The sequence below is a fragment of the Mustelus asterias genome, chromosome 8 (genome assembly GCF_964213995.1).
Source record: "Mustelus asterias chromosome 8, sMusAst1.hap1.1, whole genome shotgun sequence".
Lineage (NCBI taxonomy): Eukaryota > Metazoa > Chordata > Chondrichthyes > Carcharhiniformes > Triakidae > Mustelus > Mustelus asterias.
This window is the reverse complement of record NC_135808.1, coordinates 90,100,485-90,126,532: the sequence shown is the minus strand read 5'-3', so window position 1 is coordinate 90,126,532 and position 26,048 is coordinate 90,100,485. Positions and strand designations below refer to the sequence as shown.

The 26,048-nt window shown below is 40.8% G+C and overlaps 1 protein-coding gene across 2 annotated transcripts in view; it reads left to right on the top strand.

The window, feature by feature from the left end:
• Positions 1–26,048, top strand: part of efcab14 (EF-hand calcium binding domain 14) — an 87,495-nt gene that overhangs the window by 52,830 nt on the left and 8,617 nt on the right. Inside the window, exons 8-9 of one of the 2 annotated variants that reach the window (XM_078218477.1) lie at positions 2,561–2,672; positions 25,095–25,229. In XM_078218477.1, coding sequence (XP_078074603.1) covers positions 2,561–2,672; positions 25,095–25,229 — 247 coding nt within the window. The remainder of the gene's footprint in view (positions 1–2,560; positions 2,673–25,094; positions 25,230–26,048) is intronic. The other variant, XM_078218478.1, reaches the window with a different exon arrangement.

The following is a 26,048-nucleotide window of genomic DNA, read 5'->3' as shown; positions in this document are numbered from 1 at the left end:
GAAAAAAGCTTTCTAAAGCTGAAAGTGTAGTCAATTCTGATGCTCTTTCAGGTTGAGCTCTGCTTTCCTGGAGGGTCACCATTGTGACCCAGATGTGTCTTTGGAAGAGGTTTTAGCTAATGTGGAATAAATGCTTAAGTTAGCAACAAATGTTACATAGCTATGTACAAGCTCATTAGAAAAGACCATGAATGATTATTCCCGAATTGATTAATAGTAAGATTAAAATTTCTTGGGTTAATATCAACACTCACCATTCACACCCCACAACCGTTTGGAGATGTAAAATTCAAAAATGAGTAATGCAACTTCAATCAGCAACATATGAATGCTGTCAGTTTTATGGTGTCATGCTGCATTGCATATCTATATCCCACTCTTTGCCCCACATCTTAATAGTGGGACTCAGTTAATTATGATATTTAAATCAAACTCCTCAATGCATTTGAGAGCCTAGTTTAAATTAGTACTGTCTGACAGTTAAATGGAGGCAAGAGCAGGCGAATCAAGCAGCTATGTGCTTTTCATAACACTGCTTATGAGTTAGAAGAAGCAGGAATGCACCCCATGGCCCTTCTTGTAAACCTCCAGCCAATTACTACCTGGACCTAGCTGATCAGCCCTTTTGGCTATCAGCTGGGGGAAGAAAATAGAAGTAATGTTGCAGTCAAATGTTTTGAGACTGCAAGGGTTTTTGCAGATTTTTCCCCAGAACTGTTCTTCCTGTGCTCCCTCGCCATAATATTTGGAGTCTGTTTCTTTCAGCTGTGTACTTTTTATTCTGAAGATAATGAAAATTAGTGCAAGGTTTATTCAATTTCTCCAGTTTCTCCAACTTGTCACCCCGTATCCTTTTTGCCTTTTATTTATGCCTCGAGTATACTTCATAACTGACAATATAGTCCAGAGCGTATCTGATTTTAATGAGTTTGATAATGAGAGAGAAACTTATTTTGGATACTAGAGTTCTAACACGAGTGCATTTTAAGACTCGTTTAACTTGGAAAAATATGATATGTTTATTTGGCACTGATATGAACTACAAATTAGAACCTTAAAATATTCAATGACCCTGCCTCCACTGTTCTCTTGGAAAGAGTGTTCCATGGACTCTCAACTCTCTGAGAGAAAATGTGTCTCCTCATCTCCGTTTTAAATTGTGTCCCCAGCTCTAGTCTCTCCGACAAGGGGAAGCTGCTTTCTAGCATTGATCCTGTCAAGTTTCCTCAGGATTTCCTTTTCATAAAACCATGTTGACTCTGCTTGATTGCATTGATATGTGCCCCACTGTAACCTCCTTAATAATAGAATCCAGCATTTTCCCTATAACCAATGTTAGGCAAGCTGGCATGTAGTTTCTGATTTCTGTCTCCCTCCTATCTCAAATAAAGTAATTACATTCACTATTTCCAACTCGATGGAATCCTGCCTGAATCTAGGGAATTTTGGGAAATTAAAACGAATGCACCTGCTATCTTAACAGTCACTCCTTTTAAGACCCTAGGATGAAGACCATCAGGACCTGGGGACTTGTCAGGTTTTAATTCTAATAATCTTTTCAGGACTCTTTCCCTGGTGATTGCAATTGTTTTAAGTTCCTCCCTTCCTTTTCACCTCTTAATGAACACTTCTGGGATGTTATCTGTATCCTCTACAGTAAAGACAGATGTAAAATATCTGTTAATTCATCACCATTTCCTTATTTTCCATTATTTATTCCCCAGTATCGCACTGCAGAGGACCATCATCCACTTTATTTAGTCTTTTCCTTTTTAAATATGTGTAGAAGGTACTATCTTTTTATATTTCTAGCTAGCTCTCTCTCGTACTCTAATTTCTCTGAATTTTAGCAATTTTTTGTTTTTATATTCTGTCCAATTTTCTAGCCTGCCACTCATCTTCACAGAATTGCATGATTTTTCTTTCAATTTGATACTATTTTTAATTTCCTTAGTTAGCCATGGCATCCTTCCCTTAGAGTTTATTTTTCCCGTTGGAATGTGTCTTTTCTGAGTGTTACACAATACCTCCTTAAATGTCCACCGCTGCAATTCTACTTACTGACTTATCCCATAACCTAATTTCTCTGTTCACTTTATCTTGTAAATTGAGTTTGTGTCTATATATGCCCTGTTTGTGAACACAATTCCTCACTCACCTGAAGAAGGAGTAACACTCCGAAAGTTTGTGCTACAAAATAAAACTGTTGGACTTTAACCTGGTGTTGTGAGACTTCTTACTCTGTTCACTTTGGCCAGCTCTGGCTCTATATCCTAATAATTGTCCTTATACAAAAGTCTTCGGCACACCTTTTTTACCCTTGAATAGAATACAAAATTCAATCATGTTATGATCACTGTTACCTAGGGTTGCTGTTATTACGAGGTCATCAATTAATCCTGTCTCTTTGCACGTTACCAGATTCATTCTGCTTAGAAGTACTTACCACCACACTTCATGAATTCTTGATATAGCTTCCAAGTATAATGATGTTTCATGCCTGTTAATTGCTGATCATCTTCAACAATTATTGCTGATATTGTACTTGTTCTTTCCTCAGCAGAATGACAGCAGTCAAATGTCAAACCTTCGGGAGAGGTTGAAGGTTATGGTGAATGCCCTGACTAGCAAGCCAGATAATGTAGGCAATACAAATGCAATCATCAGTCAAGGTAAGGAAACAATCTGAAGATGAAAAAGTGAAAAGGGAATATCTGTTTTCACAAGCATTCTCCCTGCTTTGAATACAAGAAAATAGTGCTAATCAAATATTTCAATATCTTTCCTAAAAGGCAATTTTAACATTAACCTATTTATGTATCAGAGAGGGTCTCCATTATGGTGAAGTCTAGAATGAGAAATGTCATGGAGCTGCTCCGTTACAAGCAGCAGGAAATATGACTTCATACAGGTTTGAGGGCTAGCTTGGAGTTGCTTGACTCTGCGGAAACCATATTATAGTTGCACATATAAGCACTCTGCAGTGCTTGAGATTACTACTGATTAGTGATAAAATTGGCGATATTTTAAAAGTTGACGAAATATTTAAGTGCATTTCTCCTGCAACAGGGAGAAATACAATTTTGCTCAAAGTTTAAAATGCAATTTTGCCTATAAAGGCTATTGTCATAGGATTTGTAATACTGCATTTTTCCCATCTTTAATAAATCAATATCACTTGAGAAAGACCCACATGAACCTGCAAGTTTGGTTAAGTTGCTGTTTTAATGCCTCTTTTGTTAGGATAATAATTCACCAATTTATATAATCCTGCTTTCCAAACCTGAATTGCTGTTTTTTTTTAAATAGTGTCTTGTTTAGTCTTTTTCATATACAGGAACAAGCAGTATTCTGTACATTTTTTGGAATGGAATCAGAACAGCAGTTACAAATGTTGATCCCACCGATGCTATTTAACTATTATTTCCAGTGTAGTGTTATGGGTGCATTACTGAATATGTTCTGGAATGTGGTTAATGACTAAATCAACCTTGCTGGTACATATTTCATTCCCAATATTTAAAAAGACCAAGCTTTACACATTTTCAAGATTTGTTTTAGTGATAAGAGAAAATAATTTCAGTTGTTTTTACCAGATGACACAAACTGTAGCACTAACCACCATTTATATAACTTAGAAAAATATCAGGATGAGACAGAGAATAGGGGCAGAGTAGGCTATTTGCCCCCCCCCCCCCAAGCTTGCTCCAGCATTCAATCTGATCATTCAATATGATCCTCTGTCAACTCCACACTCTTGCTCTCTCTTCATACCCTTGACACCTTTAGTGGCTAGAAATCTATTTCTTTCTTAACCTATTCAATGACGTGGGCTCCACAACTTTCCGTTAGAGAATTCTGCAGGCTCTCCAACCTTTGTGTGAGGAGATCGCTCTTCATCTCATTCCTAAATGGCCTTCCCCATATCCTGAAACTGTGAACCCTTGTTCTACACCCACTCCCCTACCAGCTAGGGGAAACATCATCTCTGCATCCAGTTTGTTCAGCCCTTTGTAATTTTATACATTTCATGAGATCCCTTCTCATTCGTCTAAACTCCAGTGAATAAAGGCCTACCCGACCTAATCTCTCCTCATATAACAATGCTGCCATCTCAGGAATTAGCCTGGTGAACCTTTGTTGCTCTTCCTCTATGACAAGAAATGGGGGAGGGGAGGAGGAGAAAGAAGGAGTGGGGGGTGGCAGGGAGCTGTATTTAACTGGCTGACTTGAATTTTACTTACCCTAATCTTAAGGAGATAAGTGGTATTTAAGTGACATGCTTTTTTCTGACTCTTATCTGGATAGTACAGCCATGCGTATGTATTTCTGTCCTGTCACAGGATGAGAACTGATTTTCTTGGACACAAACTTTCTTTTTGCAGAGACAATCATTTACATAAAACAAAGATCGCCTATATGTAAAACTAATTAAGCATACTTTTACCACTGCTATTGAGACATTAGTTGAAACAGTGGGTCTTTGCCTGTCCATCGTTGTTCATATGTTTGTACTTTTATTGTTTAAAAGGCCGTTGTGTATCTTTGATTGTTAAGGAAATCCCATCAATTTAGTCATGACTGATTAATGTACTGGACGAATTCACCTATTGGGGCCACCGTCTGAACCATGGTAGTTACCATGGCTTTAAATTAGTGATGTGAGAATCATGACATCACTCCACTATTTCTGTTTCCTTTCAACTGAGGACCTTATGCGCATTCAGATAAGGAATAGTCTATTTATATCTCCCAACAGTCTCCTTCTGATCCTGTAGCCTTGATGAATTGCGTATCCTTCGTTCACTTAAAAATACTTTGTGCACACAGTTTCATGGTGTTATTTAACAATTAGTTTTTGGGATTTCATTTAACAGACAGGAGAGAGGAGCAGAGTCGGTGGCTGGGAGAGGGGAGGCAGGCGCGGCGGCTGGGGGAGGGGCACCACGGCGGCCTGGAGGAGCAGGGGTGGTGGCTGGGAGGGGGGGGGAGGCGGGGCAGCAGCTGGGAGTGGGGAGCAAGGACTGTGGAATGAAAAAAAGGATGCAAGAGAGATAAAATCAAGATGAAGTGGGGAAAGATGGAATGGGAGTACGTGGTTGGAGGAGCAAGGAAATGGGAAAGAAATTAAGTGGTGATTGTGGAAGGGAAACAAATTTAGACTTGCTTCCTGGAGTATATGTGAAAACAGTTTAAATTATTCTCAAATGTTATTCAAAGCAAAAACCGAGCACAATTGTTGCTTCATATGCAAAAAATACCAGTAGGTGTCAGTGGTGGTGTACTTTTAAAAATCAATTGCACACTCATTCTTCCTTTTTAACGTCTAATATCTCTTCTAATGTACTGTGTAACAAAGGGAGCACCTATCCTATGTTGTTAGAGGAATGAAATGAAGCACAGAAATTGAAGTGATCATTACAGAAATTCTACCACTTTACAGCTTTCAATCATTTGTATTAACATTATGGGAGCTTCCCTACTCTGGAACCATTTCTCCAAACAGCTTTTGTAAAATTACTTCTGCTCCGTCAAATTCAATTTTTTTCTGCATATTAACTGCACTGTACCATCGTCTTGACATAAAATGCAATTCTGTAATTTGTGCATGTTACTTTCCTCTGTATATGTTATAGAGTTGATGTATGCTATTATTACCGCCATTACTGTTTTGACTGAAATAACATGGGAATTCAGGCATGTTTTTGGGGTAGGAAGTGGAAATGTTTATAGGGAATGAAGTCTGTATTTGTAGTGGGAGTTGTACTTTGTAACTCTCTTTAATGAGCACTAGTGAGTTTCAATTTCTGCACAGTATGTGGCAGTTTATTTAAAAAACATTTTTCTGTGAATATATAAACAGTAAATGCTGGAAAATTTCATCAGGTCTGACAGCATCCATGGGGAGAGAATACAGCCAACGTTTCGAGTCAGGGCTCTGACGAAGGATCATCTAGACTCAAAACATTGGCTCTATTCTCTTCCCACGGATGCTGTCAGACCTGCTGAGATTTTCAAGCATTTTTTGTTTAATGTTTCAGATTCCAGCATCCACAGCATTTTGCTTTTAATTCTGTTAATATATCTAAGCTAGAATTTCCTGGAAAGTTTCAGCATAATAGAGTTGTCCTATTTCTCTGAGGAGCTCTGCATTTCCAGTTTTACAAATATCTACAAATTTGTTCTTTTGCACATTGAAGTGCCACTTTACTTATTGCTGCAGCTTCATTTCCTCATGCAAAAGATCAGAGAATGCAAATTTCCTGAGAGGGTAGTCCCAGTATTTATGCTGATTTTCAGTTGTTTAACACTTTTTTAATGTTGGCATGTATGTTAATGTTTTCTGGCAACTTGGACCACATTTTCCCTTACTGTAGAAACCAGTGGCAAGTTCGGCATAATTTAAGTTGAGGGAATTCCAACCTACTGTGTTGGTAGATAAATGTGCATGAGTTTTTAATTAGGATTTTTTTCAAGGTGTTTTATGTCAAATCTTAAAATACTGATCTTTGAAATACCTTCAAGTGGAGTTTACCAAACTTAATAGTTACTTGATCGTAGCTTCCGTGACCAATTTAGCTGCTTATGCATGATCTCCTGAGGAAGAAAACCATAACTTCCAGGTTCTGGGGCTATCATAACTTGAGGACAGTACCCCAAAGATGCACTGGGGACCCCACCTGCACATACCCCACACACATGAGCACGTTATTCTGCGCAAGAAAGGATCAGCTGGATTGTGAGGTAGAAAACTAGGTGTGAGGTTGCACTTCAACTCCGCCATTCTGTTTGCAGGCCCTATGTATCACCAATTTCACTTTGTTAAAGTATGTTTTGTACACAGTACGATTATGCTGTAAATATGTAATGCCTATATGCATAATTTGCATGTGTATTCAACAACAGTTCCAATATTGGTGAGGGGAAATGTTATTTTCTTCCCTTACTGTAATTGTACACTCTTGTCTTTTTGAAATGATGGTTGATTTGCTGCTTCTATAGCATCTAGAGCTTATTGTATATATTGGTTTGCATTATATTTTCATTAATGGCAACCACTTACTTTATGCTGCAGTGCTGCATAATGTTTCAGAATTGCACTAAATATTAGATTATATCAAATACATTTGAAAATATGCAATAGAATTGAGATTGATCGGAATTAATGCTTTCACTTTACGTATTAGATTTTTTTGACTTGGAAGAATTAGCAACATGAGGTTGGAATTTTATGCATTTGTTAAATTGTTACTGATGAATTACTCCTGGTGCTATGTACTTGTGAATATAGAAATAGGAAGACAGAGCAGATTAATGCATGGCTGGAGAGATCATGTAAGAAAAAAAGCTTTAGATCCTGGGATATTGGGACTTGTTTGGAACCTGTGCGGGGTGGATGGGTTGCACCTCAACAGAGCTGGAGTCAATGTCCTTGCTGAATGGTTTGTTCGTGCTTTAGGAGAGGTTTTAAACCAGTTTGGTAGGACAATGTAAGCCAGGATTTTTTTAAAATCCTGTGCACAAAAGATTGGGAGAGCCATGTGCTGGAGCAAAAAATAGAGGCATTTTGTGGGGTCAGATTAAGTGAATTCAATAAATTCGAATTTAAGTTTTACAGTACCTAGACGTAAACACACGAAGCATGGTAAATAAGATTGGTAAGCTGCAGGCACAGCTAACCACGTGAGAATATGATGTAGTGGTTCACAAAAAGGCAGAACTGGATGCTGAAAATTCCTGGATACAAAGTGTTAGAACAAAGTACAAAGAACAGTACAGCACAGGAACACACCCATCAGCCCACCAAGCTGCACCGATCACATTGTCCTATCTAGACCAACCGCCTGTATGCCTCTATTCCCCGCTTGTTCATGTGTCTACCCAGATAAGTCTTAAATGTCACTAACGTTCTGAGGATTCTGAGAAGGCACGAAAGGAGAAGAGGTGGAGGTATTCATTAAGGAAAATATTACACTTGGAGGGGAAGGATGTCCAGGCAGAAGGAGGTTTAGAGTTAAACAAAGGCGGTGCCAATACAAGGCTAGGTGTATTCTATAGGCCACCAACTAATGGGAAAACAACAGAGGAACAAATTTGCAGGGAAATTAGATATGTAAGAGCTAATAGAGTAGTGATAATTATGGATTTCAATTAACTTAATACAGATTGAGTTAGTAATAGTGTAAAAGGCAGAGAGAGAGAAGAGTTACTGAAGTCTGTTCAGGAGAGGTTTCTTGAACAGGACATTACTAGCCCAGTGAGGGGGAGGACGTTGTTGAATTTGGCTCTGGGGAAAGGTCGGTCAAGTGGAAAAAGTTGTTTATAGGTGAACATTTACGAAATCATGGGGTTTAGATTAGCAATGGAAAGACAAGGAACAATCTAGAGTAAAAAAAACTTGTGACGTGGATTAATTTCAGTGGGTTGAACCACATCTTTTTTAATCAGCGTCACAAGTAGGCTTACATTAACACTGCAATGAAGTTCCTCTGTAAATCCCCTAGCTGCCACACTCCTCACTTGTTCGGGTACACGTGGGAGAATTTAGTATGGCCAATGCACCTAAACAGCATGCCTTTCGGACTGTGGGAGGAAACCGAAGCACCCGGAGGAAACCCATGCAGACACGGGGAGGATGTGCAGACTCCACACAGACAGTGACCCAAGCTAGGAATTGAACCCGGGTCCCTAGCGCTGAGAGGCAGCAGTGCTAACCACTGTGTTACTGTACTGCTCATCTGTCCTGTATAAAGTGGAAGAGGCATAACTCTAATCAAGCAATAGGCTACCTTTTAAGAAAAGATGATTAGTGTACAATCAAGGTACATCCCCATGGGAGGGGAAGGTAGAGCAACAAAATCAAAGTTCCCCTGGATGATGAAAGAGATGCAGAGTAAGACAAAGCAAAAATGGGGGCACATGACAGGTATCAGGTTGTTAATACAGTGAGCACCAGGCTGAAATTAGGAAGTTCGGAGCAGAGATGAAAGAAGAGTGAAAAGACTGGCAGCTAACATAAAACAGTCGAATAGTCTTCCATAAGCATGTAAAGAAAATGTTAGGAAAAGGAGGGGTGAGTTGATTGATGACCAAAAATGGCATCTATGCATGGAGGCAAAGGACATGGCTGAGATGTTAAGGAAGCATATTGCATCCCTCTTTACCAAAAAAGAGGACGCTACAAAAACCATAATAAAAGAGGAAATGGTTGAGATTCTAGATGGGCTAAAAATCGATAAAGCAGGGATACAAGAAAGGTTTGCTGAGGGAAGTAAAGGTGGAAATCGACGAGTATTGCCAACAATCTTCTAATCCTCTTCAGATGTAAGGAGGGTTCCAGAGGACTAGAGAATTCCAAATGTTTTCACCATTGTTCAAAAAAGGATGCAAAATAAATTTAACAATTACAGTCCAGTCGGTTTAACCTTGGTGGTGGAACAGCTTTTTAGAAATAAGCTGGGCCAAAATTAGAAGTTGCTTGAACAAGTGTGGATGGATTAAGGAAAACTTGCCTGAAGTTATTGAAGGCAAATCATTTTTAACTAACTTGATTACGTTTTTTTTTGATGGAAGAACAACCAATGAGGATGATGTGGTTGGTAGACATATGGACTTCCAAAAGACTTTTGATAAAATGCCACATAATAGACTTGCCAACAAAGTTGAGATGCATGGAATAAAAGGGACAGTGGCAGCATGGATACAAAGTTGGCTGAGTGACAGGAAACTGAGTAGTTGTATTTAGACTGGAGGAAGGTATACAGTGGTGTTCCCTGGGATCAATGCTAGGGCCACTGTTTTCTTGATTTATAATAATGATTTAGACTTGTGTGTACAGGGCACAATTTCAAATGACACAAAAAACAGTGTCAATTATGAAGAGGATATTGATAGAATTCAAGAGGACAAAGGTTGATGGAATGGGCAGACAAGACAGGTGGCAGGTGCAATTTACTGCAACAAAAAGTGATACATTTTGGTAGGGAGGAGGAGGAGAGGCAATACAAATTAAAGGATATAAGTATAAAATGCATGAAGGAACGCAGAGACCTTGGGAGCAATCTTACCAAAAAAATTCTATGTCCAGGACGGATGTGAAAACGGAAGTGTTTCTGATCCATTTTTGTTGGGTGAGTTTAAATCTGCTACCTTATGCGCTTAGACAAAAGAAAATCCTCAAAAACGGCTTCTCATCTGAGGGGGCGGGGGCTTAAATCGCCTAAAGGCTGGCTGAGAGCAGCAGAGGGCACAATTGCGCATGTGCAGGTCTCTGGCAGCAGATGCCTGTCACTCGGCCTCTGCTACTCTCATCAGCCTAAAGAAAGCACCCCCCCCCCAGATACCATGGGGGTCCATGGCCTATTGCGACTGGTGTCCCGCCCCTCACTTGCCCAGACTGTGTTCTTCCCCCATCCCCAAATGATCCCTGATGTAGAGCGGCAGTGCCAGGGTTGAGATGAGAATTGATAGTTTTTCAAAATCAGGGGGATCTAAACAGAGTAATTGGAGGCAAACTATTCCTGTTGGCAAAAGGGTCAAGAACCAGAGGAGACGGATTTAAAGTGATTGGCAATGGAGCTAAAAGTGACAAGGAAAATGTTGAGAGTGACTAAGATCTGGAATAGATTGCACAGATTGACAAAGATTCAGTTGTGGCTTTGAAAAGGAAATTGAATAAAAACCTGTCAGAAAAAAAATGAAGGCTACAGGTAAAGGGCCAGGGAGTTGGACTAGATAAATTACTCTTGCAGAGATTCGGCACAGGTGTGATGGTCTGATAGTCTCTTTCTATGCTGTAATCATTTTATGATTCTATCATTGTTTTACATAGCAGTCTTCAACTTTGCTGAACTACTGTAAGACGTTGTTTCCTTGTTATTCATTCTGTGAGTGTGTCCACTCTTTGCTGAATCCTTTTTGTTGAACAGAGATGATATTTGCATAATCAAAGTATTATGATCCCCATTGAATTTTTATCCTCCAAGTTTTGTTCTTTGAATGTAAGTGTATGGTATATGATTAAACATTTTAGAAAATTCACAAGACTCTTGGGTCTAACTGTAATTATTCTTGGGTCTTGCAAAAGCTTTTCTAGGAAGGTAGTAAGTGCATAATCAGATGAACTTTGCACAAAAACTGTCAAGCGAACTGAAAAATGAATGTAACTTAATACATTTATTATATTGGAATCATTAAATGAAACCAATATCAAGAAAAAATGTGGAATGTTTAAGTAGGTGAGAACTTAATAAGAGCATGCATAATTTTTCTTAAGTAAATGCAGTGTATTTTCAAATGGTGTTGCCTTTGGTAAAAGCTTTATTCTCTTGGTTGAAAATCTAAACAACTAATTTCAATCAATTTTGAGCCAAAGTCGCTTCAGGCAGATAAACTTGTTGTGCTTATTCCATAAGGGGTTGACTAAATTTTCCTTTAAATTGTTTGTAGTTGAGATTTTTTTGAAATTTTAACAAAATTATAACACGGTTCTCATGAGGCTCTTCTCCAATGCCAGCACACCTACCTCTTTCTGAATGAAGAATTTCTCTTCCACTCTCTTTGAGGATGTGGTGGATTTCTAGTAGATTGCCCATAGTAAATCATAGAATCCCTACAGCGCCTAAGGTGGCCATTTGGTCCATCGAGCCCGCACAGACAACAATCCCAACCAGACCCTATCCCCATAACCCCATGTATTTACCCTGCTAGTCCCTCTGACACGAAGGGGAAATTTAGCATGGCCAATCCACCTAACCCGCACATCTTTGGACTGTGGGAGGAAACTGGAGCACCCGGGGGAAACCCATGCAGACACGGGGTGAATGTGCAAACTCCCCACGGACAGTCACCCAAGGCTTGAATTGAACCTAGGTCCCTGAGGCAGCAGTGCTAACCAGTGCGCCACCATGGTGATAGTTTTAAATTCATGGTGATAGATTTATCACTGCTTCTAAATGGTGAAGGTACTGAAACAAAATTGAAAACCGGAAAGGGAAAGAAATTAAAGTTCCAGTGTAATGAATGAAATAACAGTGCAAAGAAAGAAATCAAAAAGGACTGAATGATGAGGACTTCTAAATTTCACCAAATCCTGGACAGCTTTAATAGCTGTATACCTGCAGGACTAGGCTGTGCTCTAGGTTTAACTGCACAGTAATAAGTGATTCAACATGTTAACATTTATAGAGCCAGAAAAGCATGCCCTCAAGTACAGAATGCCCTAAATTCAAAATTACTTCTTTCAAATTCTGTTTAATCGATTCCGAAGCATTAAATTCCCACTATTGTGTTAGATAGTTGCCAATTTTAGCACAAGCCAGCTTCAGATTTTTAGGAGTCGGTAGTCCTAGTGAAGATTGATCCATGGAGCATAATAGATTTTGGGCGGCAGGGTGGCACAGTGGTTAACACTGCTGCCTCACAGCGTCAGGGACCAGAGTTCGATTCTCGGCTTGGATCACTGCGTGGAGTCTGCACGTTCTCCCGGGTCTGCGTGGGTTTCCTCCAGGTGCTCCAGTTTCTTCCCATAGTCCAAAAGATATGCAGGTTATGTGGATTGGCCATGCTAAATTGCCCCCTCAGTGTCAATGGGACTAGTTGGAGTAAATGCATGGGGATAGGACCTGGGTGGGCTTGTGGTCGGTGCAGACTCGATGGGCTGAATGGCCTCAAAGAAGAACAAAGAAAATTACAGCAGAGGAACAGGCCTTCGGCCCTCCAAGCCTGCACTGACCATGCTGTCCAACTTAACTAAACCCCCTACCCTTCCAGGTTCCATATCTCTCTCTTCCCATCATATTCATGTATTTGTCCCTTCAAAGTCACTATCGTATCTGCTTCCCCTACCTCCCACGGCAACAAGCTCCAGCCACCCTCTGTGTAAAAACAATCTGCCTCGTACATCTCCTTTAAACCTTGCCTCTTGCACCTTAAACCTGTGCCCCTAGTAATTGAGTCTTCCACCCTGGGAAAAAGCTTCTGACTATCCATTCTGTCCATGCCCCTCATAATCTTGTAGACTTCTATCAGGTCACCCCTCAACCTCTGTCGTTCCAGTGAGAACAAACCAAGTTTCTCCAACCTCTCCTCATAGCTGATGCCCTCCATATCAGGCAACATCCTGGTAAATCTTTTCTGTGCCTTCCCCAAAGCCTCCACATCCTTCTGGTAGTGTGGTGACCAGAATTGAACATTATATTCCAAGTGTGGCCTAACTAAGGTTCTATAAAGCTGCAACATGACTTGCCAATTTTTAAACTCAGTGCCCTGGCTGATGAAGGCAAGCATGCCGTATGTCTTCTTGACTACCTTCTCCACCTGCATTGCCACTTTCAGTGACCTGTGTACCTGTACACCCAGATCCCTTTGCCTATCAATACTCTTCAGGGTTCTGCTCTTTACTGTGTGTTTCCTATCTGTATTAGACCTTCCAAAATGCGTTACCTACTTCTGCACTGTGGGATTCTATAGATCTGGGAACATTACATGAAAATGTAAGAGTAGATGAAGATTTGGTCTCGTCAAAAAAAAATGGTGACTTGGATTAAAATGCACTATAATTTAAAATTTTACTCATAAGGTATTGTGTCATATCCAGTTTTCTTTAAAAAATTATTGCAGAATATGCAAGTTTTTCATCGAATTAAGTTGGTGTACAGACAGTACAGTAAATTAGTACTGAAATGCATTGGACATTTCAGTGAACATAAAAATGACCAAACTCAAGTTACTTGATTCTTGACTGGTGAACCTTTGATAGATTTAGATTTCACGCTAGACTAAGAACTGCCAGTTGTTGTCATCGTTGTAGGAGATTTCTATCCACTTCAATGGCAACTGTCTGGATGGAGACCGATTCATTAAATGTCTTCCAGTTAGGCTTTCCTGGTTGGACAGTCCAATAAATACCTGCCAATGTACTTCAGAAGATAATAGCTCCACTTCCAAATTAAATTGCTGTTCTGTTGGTTGTGAGAAGGGGCTTTGAGATGAGGGTGTTTTTCTTTCCAAATCTACAACAAAACAACATTTTTCTTTAATACTTGAACAGGTAAAGCCAAATTTAGCTTCCCCCAACAGCTTACCCTTAAAATGATTATATTCATATGCATTTTTAACTAGTGCCACTGGTCCCATTTCCCTAAGTTCACTCCTTTTATAAAAGTCAATGTGCTGCTGGAAAGCAAATTGGGTATCCATACAAAACCCAAAATGGACCAGGGAGCAGACCATAGAATCCTACAGTGCAGAAGGAGGCCATTCGACCCATCGAGTCTGCACTGACCACAATCCCACACAGGCCCTATCCCTATAGTCCCATGCATTTACCCTAGCTAGTTCCCCTGACACTAAGGGGCAATTTAGCATGGCCAATCCAGCTAACTTGCACATCCTGGTAGTGGTTGGTTGGTTAAGAAGGTTAAGGCTCATGGGATACAAGGAGAAGTGGCTAGATGGGTGGAGAACTGGCTTGGCCATAGGAGACAGAGGGTAGTGGTCGAAGGGTCTTTTTCCAGCTGGAGGTCTGTGACCAGTGGTGTTCCGCAGGGCTCTGTACTGGGGCCTCTGCTATTTGTGATATATATAAAGGATTTGGAAGAAGGTGTAACTGGTGTGATCAGCAAGTTTGCGGATGACACGAAGATGGCTGGACTTGCGGATAGCGAAGAGCATTGTCGGGCAATACAGCAGGATATAGATAGGCTGGAAAATTGGGCGGAGAGGTGGCAGATGGAGTTTAATCCGGAGAAATGCGAAGTGATGCATTTTGGAAGAAATAATTTAGGGAGGAGTTATACAATAAATGGCAGAGTCATCAGGAGTATAGAAACACAGAGGGACCTAGGTGTGCAAGTCCACAAATCCTTGAAGGTGGCAACACAGGTGGAGAAGGTGGTGAAGAAGGCATATGGTATGCTTGCCTTTATAGGACGGGGTATAGAGTATAAAAGCTGGAGTCTGATGATGCAGCTGTATAGAACACTGGTTAGGCCACATTTGGAGTACTGCGTCCAGTTCTGGTCGCCGCACTACCAGAAGGACGTGGAGGCGTTAGAGAGAGTGCAGAGAAGGTTTACCAGGATGTTGCCTGGTATGGAGGGTCTTAGCTATGAGGAGAGATTGGGTAGACTGGGGTTGTTCTCCTTGGAAAGACGGAGAATGAGGGGAGATCTAATAGAGGTGTACAAGATTATGAAGGGTATAGATAGGGTGAACAGTGGGAAGCTTTTTCCCAGGTCGGAGGTGACGATCACGAGAGGTCACGGGCTCAAGGTGAGAGGGGCAAAGTATAACTCAGATATCAGAGGGACGTTTTTTACACAGAGGGTGGTGGGGGTCTGGAATGCGCTGCTAAGTAGAGTGGTGGAGGCAGGCATGCTGACATCGTTTAAGACTTACCTGGATAGTCACATGAGCAGCCTGGGAATGGAGGGATACAAACGATTGGTCTAGTTGGACCAAGGAGCGGCACAGGCTTGGAGGGCCGAAGGGCCTGTTTCCTGTGCTGTACTGTTCTTTGCTCTTTGTTCTTATCCTCCTGTGGGAGGAAACTGGAGTACCCGGAGGAAACTCTCGCAGAAAAAGGGAAGAATGTGCAAACTCCGCACAGACAATGACCCAAGCCGGGAATCGAACCCAGGACCAGGGATGATCTTGGACAATATTCTTTAGTACCACGTCACTTTGGGCAGTTATCCACTGAACTAATGTGGAGAATTCTAATTTTCTGAGATACAAGTGTGCTGTATATTTGTCTGATTTGGTTCTGTAACTAATTCAATTGGAATTTTTCCTCCTGAACAAAAGCTTATATTTTTCTTAGGCAGCCCTTTGGGGTTGAGGATGATTTGCTTTCACTCCGGTTTGATGGATTGATAAGTCCAATATGGCAATCTGCAGATCCTGCCACTTGGTGCAGGTTATGCTTGAAGGGTTGGATAGATGAGGTGCTTGAAGGTTTGTGCACTCTCTCCAATGCCTCCGCTTAGCCCCTGAATGTTCCTGACAAAGTTGTTTGGTGCCTTCCTGAATAAACCATTGCTATTTTGATTGTTCACAAGGCAGGGATGTTTTATTTCTTCAGGGACGCTCGTCTGACCTGAAGGCCACTGTCCTCCTCGGGAGTCTGCTGCCACACCTCAGTATCAAGCAGAACAGTTCCTTCAGGAACTGGTGTCAGGCAGGTGAACGACATGTCCTGCCCAGCAGAGCTGATTTTGACTAATGTTGGTTTGGGAGAGGATGCTGCTGTTGTACCCCTTTCTTGCAACCAGATTTGGAGGACCATGCAAAGGCACTGCTGATGGTACTTCTCCAGTGCTTTGGGGTGTCTGCTGTAGGTTGTCCAAATCTCCAAACTGTATGGGAGTGTATGTATGTTAGCAAGAAATGAGCATGGGATCAGGGTCTGCCTTGATGACCTGCAAAGTCCGTCAGTATGCCGATGCTACCTGGGCTTACACATGAAGAATAGAAACTTGACGCTGGAGGGCTGGTGATGCCTGTGGACCTGCTTCCAAATTTGAATCTTGGTGGTAAAAAAGGAAATCTTTGAGATGTATACAATTATGAACAGAGTGTACAGACTGATTATAAAGAAATGGCCAGTATTAGAGTGAGCTTTAGGACAAGTGAACATTGGTTCAAAATACCATTGGGAAAGCGAGCTTGAGATATAATATCATAAGAAGGTGTGGGAAAGCCTATCCAATAGGATTGGAGGGCTATGGCTTTCAAGGCAGTGACCAGTTAATTTGTCAGTAGATAAGGTGCTCAGGAGAATTTTGAAAACATTTTTATTCATTCAAGGGATGTGGGTTTTGGCTAGGCCATCATTTATTGCCCATCCCTAATTGCCGTTAAAGTGGTGAACTACTATCTTGAGCCATTGCAGTCCATGTGGCATAGGTACGCCTACAGTGCTGTTAGGGAGACAGTTCCAGGATTTTCACCCAGTGACAGTGAAGGAATGGTAATATATTTCCAAGTCAGGATGTCGAGTGGCTTCGAGGGGAACTTCCAGGTGGTGCTGTTCCCTTGAGTCTGCTGTTCTGGTCCTTCAAGATGATGGTGGTCGTGGGTTTGGAAGATGCTGCCTAAGGAGCCTTGGTGAGTTCCTGCTGTGCACCTTGTGGATAGTACATACTGCAGTTATTGTGCATTGGTGGTGGAAGGAGTGAATGTTTGTGGATGGAGTGCAAATAAAGCAGGCTGCTTTGTCTTGGATGGTGTTGAGCTTCTTAGTGTTGTTGGAGCTATACTCATCTAAGCCAAATGTGTTATCATACTGTTTATTTATTCTGATGTAGGGTAAATAAAAGCCCTATTTACAATATCTGTTCCAGCAATGTGAAAATTGCACGCTAATTCCTCCTCATTATTGGCATTAGTTTAAACTGTTGAGGAAGGAACATATAATTGAAGTTCAAAAGAAAGGCTTGCTTCTAAAAAAGAACAGCTGGGTTAATAAGCAGCCCTGCTGCTTCCTTTGTAAAGTAATGTGTTTAGCATGATGAGATCAGAGGTGACCATACAGCAGGAGTCAGACCACATAACCTGAGAATATATAATTGATCTCCGAACTAATTAAGTTGAGAGCAGATGATGCTTGAAAATAAAGGGTGGGATAGTCACTTTGCTTTCTCTGACATTAAGTGGTTGCAGGTCCGATCTGGAGTAAACAGGCATTCAGTGGAATACAGTGCTTGTTCACAGCTATCTGGCTATCACCTTTTTAAATAAACATTTGATCCTATGTTCTGAGACGTATGGCATTCAAAGGCTAAGACCTTACAACTAATTAAAGCATTTTATTTTTCTCTTAATGGAAGCTAGTGTAGACTTTGATCAAAGGTGGCTGCCAGTTATGCTGAAAGAAGCAACAGAACTGTGATGATGAACCTTTCATGTGCTAACTGTGATAGCATTAATAGCTGCTGGGTTTCAAATGCATGGAGCGTCAATTAGACCATGTTGCCAGTGCAAACTAGTTTATCATTAGGCAGGCGGCTATATCAGTTGCATGTAAAAGCAAACAGACTGAAATAAGCAAAATAGTGAAGGTACTAACAAATTACTGAGTTTGAGGATGGGTTTTATTCCCTAAAATGACATTCTAACATATTTTGCTTGAGGGTTGGATATAATACAGGATTCTTTTCCATAATTCCCACTTTGTGAGTACCTAAATTTAGTCAGGTTCTCAGTAAAAGTGAGATCACAAGGTAAGTATAAGTAAGTGAATCCATTCAGCTTACCTTGGCTCATCCATCCAGAATAGAAAGAAAATTGGATATGGTCATCTAGCTGTATCCTGAAGGAATGGTCTGCCACTTATAGTAATAGAGATTCACTGCATGAAAAACTTCTTCCACCCACATTAGTCTATACTTACTTGCTCTGGTGCATTGATTTATACTTCCACAGTGTGAGGAATTGAAAATCTGAGTAGTAGAATGGAGATGGGGTGGGGTTCAAAGATTATATCAACTATTGCTATTCTTTTCAATCTCCTACTGACTAATTTAACATCAGAAATGCCAGAAACCGGAGAGGAAATAAATTGCCTGCCTGAAAATCTCAATTCAACCAGGATCTGATATGTAATTCTGGAAAATTGAACTTTGGGTAGGAGGTAAAAGCAAAAGACACAGGTTTAAAATTGGTCAAATAAATTCAAGGGGAAAATTACATAAGTGAATAAAAGCAGACAAGATAAAGTAGCAGTGCAATTAAGATAATGGTTGAAAGCTATAGGATAAATTCAGTAATCTACTTTTAGCAACAGCGTCGTATTTGTATAGCGACATCAAGGTAAAGCATCCCAAAGCACTTCGAGAACATCAAACAAAATTTGTCAAGCCACATAAAAAGATTACTGAGGCATCTGATTGGAGGCCTAGTTAAAGAAGTAGATTTTAAGGACTGTCTTAAAGGAGAAGAGAGGGGTGGGAAGGTTTGGGGAGAGAATTCAAGAGCTTGGAGTCTAGGAGCTGCTGAAGTCACAGCTGCCAATGGTGGAGCTATTAAAATTTACAATGTTCAAGATCAGAATTGGAGGGTTAGGTTTTGCTTGAAAGAAACATAACCAAAGAATGGGGTTCACAATACTAGTGCCAATTTTGCATAGCAAGCTGTATTTGAGTTTGATTTGCCATCAGTTTGTGGTTAGGCTGAATTTACACCTCTACAATCTTAATCACAAACATTTCCCTGAGGATTAATAAAACAAGGGGAATTTGATTTTTGAAATAAAAACAAAATGCTGGAATACTGAACACATCTTGTAGCATCTGTGACTAGAGAAACAAGTAATGTTTCAGATCAGTAGCCTTTCAATCAAATTTGAATTTGGTTTGAAAGATAAATGAAAAAATGCTCTTGTATATCTAATTGCATTACTGCACACTAATTGCACAGTATATACGGAAGCAGCCCGTGCCAATATGCAGCAAGATCTCGACAATATTCAAGTTTGGGCTGAACAGTGGTAACTAATATTTGTACCTCACGTGCCAGGCAATGCCAATCTCCAACGAGAAAGAATCGTCTCATCATCCCATTGCATTCAATGGCATTATCATCACTGAATCCCCACGATCAATTTCCTGGGGGTTTGCCAGCCATAGTGGGGGCATAGTGGGTAGCACTACTGCCTCAGCGCCAGGGACCCAGGTTTGATTCCGTCTGTGTGGAGTTTGCACATTCTCCCTGTGCCTGCATGGGTTTCCTCCAGGTGATCCAGTTTCCTCCCACAGTACCTTAGTGTTCAAAGATGTGTAGGTTAGGTGATTTAGCTTTGGTAAATGCACAGGCTTACGGGGATAGAGGGGAGGGGTGGCCTGTGTGGGATGCTCTTTCGGAGAATTGGTGCTGACTCAATGGACGAGATGAACCTAGGAGGACAAAGTTTGGGAGCACCACCTGTAATTTCCTCTCCAAGCCACACACCAATGCTGACTTGGAACTGTATCACCATTCCTTCATTGTTGTTGAGTCAAATTCCTGGAACTTCCTTCCTAATGGAACTGTGGGTGTACCTACATCACATGGACTGCAATGAATCAAGAAGACAGCTCACCGCTATCTTCTTGAGGGCAATTGAGGATGGGCTATAAAAATGCTGGCCTAGTCATTTATGTCCACGTCCCATGCACATACGAACATACAAATTATAGGAGCAGGAATAAGCTACTTGGCCCTTTGAGCCTGCTCTGCCATTCAATAAGATCATGGCTGATCTGACTATAACCTCCCACCCGCTTGTTTAACAAGAATCTATCTACCTCTACCTTGAAAACATCCAAAAATTCTGCTTCCACTGCTTTCTGAGAAAGGGAGTTCCACAGATGCTTTACCCTCGAGAAAAAAATTCTTCTCATCTGTCTTAATTGGGCGATCCCCTTATTTTAGTAAGATCTAAATCATAGAATTTCTATAGTGCACAAGAAGCTCATTTGGCCCATCAAGCTGCACTGACAACAATCCCACCCTATCCAATTAACCCCACTTATTTACCCTGTTAATCCTCTGATACCAAGGGGTAATTTAGTATGGCCAATCAAGCTAACCCACACATCTTTGGAGTTTGGAAAAGACGCAGACATGGGGAGAATGTGCAAACTCCACACAGACAGTCATCCATGACCGGAATTGAACCCAGGTCCTTGGCGCTGTGAGGCAGCAGCGCTAACCACTCTGCTGCCCAGATGTTCCTGCTATCGGAGGGGAGCAGTGATTGTGGAATTTCTTCAGCTGCAATTTGCCTTGGGTTTTAGGTTTTTATTTGAGCCTTGTTTCTTTTTACAGATGTAGTGGTGAACTCAAACCTGCCTTTTAGAGCACTTGAACCTCTTTAGCTGTAAAAGCAGAAATGTTTTCCATGCAAAATAGATTCAATTATAGTGCTAAACTGTTTTTTTCCTGTTGAATAAACATATCCAGCTGCAATTTTACTGCCAGTTAACCTGAATAACAAGAAAATTAGATAACATTTGAACACACAACTATGTGGTTATGACTGAAAAATCTAAAGAGGAATGTCACAAGTACTTGGAAATGCAAACTTAAAACATTACTCTAAAGTTGACTGAATAAATTATACTACAGAGTCCATTTCATTTGTGATTTTAGAGTAGAGAAGAATAATGCAATTGATGTGTTAGACTTGGACTTTCAGAAGATTTTTAATTAGGTATCACAGAGGGCATTTGTGACAAAAGGTCAAAGCATGTGGAATCAGGCTGGGTTAACGAAATAAATTGCAAAGGCTACTAAACAGAGGATGTTTCTTAGACTGGCAGAAAGTGGGAAGTGGTCACACAGATTTGGATCATCATTGTTTACCTTGTACATAAATGGGTTCAGGAATTGGAGGTATGTTGTCAAATTTAGTACACGTAATGTTAAATTGATAGTGGGAGGTTGTTAATAATGTGGCTGACTAAAATACAGATCTTGCAAATAACTTATAAATATACATATACTTATAAATTTCAAAGAAACAGGTGCAAATAAATCATACAACATTTCAGATTTTAAGGTTTTTAACTGAAACAAACTAAAATCAACATTGATTAAACAATATTTAGTAGGCAACTAATACACTGAATTACAGAAAAGCTATTCCCCATTAACTTAACTCGAAAACCCCACCTCAACTTCTACATTACGGTGCACACTCAGCAGAAGTGAAGTCTTGTGTTTAAACAAAGTACTCTTCACTCAGTTTTCAGAACATACTTAAATAGGCTTCCAGTAGCTCGACACCCTCTGATGATTCCTTGGTCTTTAATTGTTTTTTTTTACAAACAGGGATTCCATCCTTACCAGTACTCTGCTTGGTGGTGAACTCAAAAACCAACCATTTTTCTTCTGCCTGGCAGAGCAGCATCTGTTGTGCGCCAACTTCCCCAAATATCTGACTGATTCTGGAAAGGCTGTCGCCTCCATTTGTGTTCAGATGTTACAACTTGCACCTTACTTTCAGTATGTTTTGACCTGGGCTCCGGTCTCCATGGCAACCAGCCATAGGGACTTGTTTCCAGGCATATTTAGTATGAAGTTAAATGGGTCCACCTCCAAACAGTTGTGTGAGGTCACGTCAGCTTTCTCTGAGCAGATTCTATAGGAGCATCCACTCGCCAAACAACTCCATTTTACCTTGAATTAAAGGAGACAGTTTAAACCTAACTGTCTTATAAAATCCCATATAACAAAATGCAGGTACTAAAGACCAAAAGTACAAGGTACAGAGTTAATTTCTGGACAAATGAAATATAAAAACAGGAAGGTAATGTTAAAAGTATGTAAAACCTTGGTGAAGTGACATTGTGAGAACATCATGCAGTTCTGATTGTCTTACTACTGTTAGGGACCAGGTCAGAAACTCCAAGGTATTTTATGAAGTTAGCATAGATCCCAACTATCTTTTGATTTTGGCACTAGTGTGAGCATTAGTTGTTTCACTCCAGGTGCAATTTTGTTGACCCACTAGGAAGCTTTTATTCAAACAAACTTCATTTGAAACAGTTAAAATATAACAAAAAGAATTAGCATAACTTTTACCAATTGAAATACTTAAACCTGACCAGGTATAATTCGTAACTTCCAATTTAAGCAATTTCCCCATAGATGTAAATTCTTCAAAAGCAGTTAGCAAGACATGCAGACTTGTGTGAATTCCCAGTTCTTAACCCCTCTTGACAGAGATACGGAGAGACATCGGTCTTCTGACTCTCGGACAGCAGCCTCCAGAGAAAAACCTGTATTCATACAGCAGAACCTCAGTGGGGGGGAAACACCTCTTGCCTTTTGCAGAGAAATACCTCTTTTCCAGCATGTCCCAGACTTCAATGTCCAGAAAGAGAGAGAGAAATAGAGCCACCGTTCTTTTCAAATTCAAATGCAACTGTCTGCATTTTTCCTCTGTAAGCCTAGCTCCACCCATTCATAATTTTCTTCTTGTCAATCAACTTAATCAACCCCTACCCTGAAAATCCCAGGGGACAACCCTAACATAAAATTGCATGAGCCCACATTTAAAACAAACTCCAATAATTTAGAGAAATGAACCTTCTGCATGCTCAGCGTGTGAACTGCCGGTTGTAGATAATTTGGCATCATTAAACAGAGTTGAAGTAGAAACACAACCTTCACCAGAAACATGATACATTTCTTAAAGGCACAGTATTGTGATTTATATAAACGATCTGGAAGAAGGTATAACTGGGGTGATCAGTAAGTTTGTGGACGACACTAAAATGGCTGGACTTGCAGATAGTGAGGAGCATTGTCAGAGGCTACAGAAGGATAAAGATAGGCTGGAAATTTGGGCAAAGAAATGGCAGCTGGAGTTCAATCCAGATAAATGCGAAGTGATGCATTTTGGTAGAACTAACATAGGGGGGAGCTATACGATAAATGGCAGAACCATAAAGGGTGTAGATAAGCAGAGGGACCTGGGTGTGCAAGTCCACAGATCCTTGAAGGTGACATCACAGGTGGAGAAGGTAGTGAATAAGGCATATGGCATGCTTGCCTTTATAGGATGCGGCATAGAGTATAAAAGTTGGGGTCTGATGTTGCAGTTGTATAGAACGTTGGTTCGGCCGCATTTGGGATACTGCGCCCAGTTCTGGTCGCCACACTACCAGAAGGACATGGAGGCGTTAGAGAGAGTGCAGAGGAGGTTTACCAGGATGTTGCCTCGTATGGAAGGGCTTAGTTATGAGGAGAGATTGGGTAGACTGGGGTTGTTCTCACTGGAAAGACGGAGGATGAGGGGTGACCTAACAGAGGTGTATAAAATTATGAAAGGCATAGATAGGATGAACGGTGGGAAGCTTTTCCCCAGGTCGGTGGTGACGTCCACGAGGGGTCATCAGTTCAAGGTGAGGGGGGGGGGGGGGAGGTTTAACACGGATATCAGAAGGACATATTTTACACAGAGGGTGGTGGGGGCCTGGAATGCGCTGCCGGGCAAGGTGGTGGAGGCGGACACACTGGGAATGTTTGAGACTTAGCCACATGAACAGAGTGGGAATGGAGGGATACAAAAGAATGGTCTAGTTTGGACCAGGGAGCGGCGCAGGCGTGAAGGGCCTGTTCCTGTGCTGTATTGTTCTTTGTACAATGCAAAAAAGTTTTCTGAAGCATTGGAGAAAGCACTATTCACAAGGAGAATGTGCATGTACCCAGAAAGATTGAGCAGTCTTCGGACTTTCTTTGGAAAAGAGAACATTAAGAGGAGATCTGATAGAAGCCATTGAGATTCTGTTTGAACTGGATAAGGTACATGTGGGAAAACTGTTTCCACTTGTGGGTGAGTCCACAACAAGGGGCTATAGCTTTACAGCAGCAAATGACAAGTCAAATAAAGAATTGGAAAAATGTATTTACACAGAGTGGTGACAGATAGAACATAGAACATTACAGCGCAGTACAGGCCCTTCGGCCCTCGATGTTGCGCCGACCAGTGGAACCAATCTAAAGCCCCTCTAATCTACACTATTCCAGTATCATCCATATGTTTATCCAATAACCATTTGAATGCTCTTAATGTTGACGAGTCCACTACTGCTGCAGGCAGGGCATTCCACGCCCTTACTACTCTCTGAGTAAAGAACCTACCTCTAACATCTGTCCTATATCTCTCGCCCCTCAATTTAAAGCTATGTCCCCTCGTGCTAGCCATCACCATCCGAGGAAAAAGGCTCTCACTATCCACCCTATCTAATCCTCTGATCATCTTGTATGCCTCTATTAAGTCACCTCTTAACCTTCTTCTCTCTAACGAAAACAACCTCAAGCTCCTCAGCCTTTCCTCATACGATTTTCCCTCTACAATTAGATGGAATAGTGGAAGCAGATAACATTTAAGGGGAAGGCTTAGTGCACATCTAAGGATACCGAGTAGAGCGATATGAGGGCATGAATGGAAGAGAAAATCAGATTGTATACAAACACTGGCGTGGTCAGGTGGGCAGAATGGGCTGTTTTTGTGTTGTAGATTCTGTGTAACTTTTCCCTACGGGGTTGCAGAAACAAGTTATAAACAGAGAATGCTTTTTAATAATGTTGTTTTTGTTCTACAGGTAATACAGGTTCAACTTCTACAGTGAAACCCTTAATGTCTTCGACACTTCCAGTAAAAGCAGTTACTAAAAAAAACAATAAAAGGAATGTCAAATTAAAACGCCTTTCATTGCCTGGGATTACCAATTTAAAAGGTGAGTTTTAACGAACAGACTTCATCAAACATTTAGCATATATCATAACACTAAAGCAAATTACTGCAGATGCTGGAATCTGAAACAAAAAAAAAGTGCTGGAAAATCTCAGCAGTTCTGACAGCATCTATGGAGGGAGAACAGAGCTAATGTTTTGAGCCTGGATGAGCCTTCGTCAGAGTTCAGCAGATATCAAACTGCTTATTTGAAGTACGTTATTTGTAATCTTAACTGCCCATTTAGAGACATCAGTTGATGTGATCATGGCGAACCAGTGGTGATCTCTCGCGCCTTCTCTTAAGTTTCACTTTTTTTATTCGTCCATCGGATGTGGGCTTGCTGGCTAGGTGAGCATTTGTTGCCAATTCCTAAATTCCCTCGAGAAGATGGTGGTTCGACGCCTTGAACTGCTACTGTCCATGTTTTGTAGGAAAGCCCACAGTGCTGTTAGGGTTGAAATTCCAGGATTTTGACCCAGTGACAGTGCAGGAACAGCAACGTACTTCCAAGTCAGGATGGTGTGTGGCTTGGAGGAGAATTTGCAGATGGTGATGTTGCCACGTATCTGCTGCCCTTGTCCTGGGTGATAGAGGTTGTGGATTTGGAAAGTGCTTCAAAGAGCAGCATATTGTCTGGATAATAATTCAATTTGTTTAGATAAATTTGAAACTTCTGTGATGTACATTTGGTCCACTTCTGCTATGGATATTGGTGATATGTTTTGATGAACATGAAAAAATAAATCATGATGTGGAGATTTTTTATGTACACGTAACTATTTAGAAAACTACATTTTACTTTGAATAGTTAATGCCACAA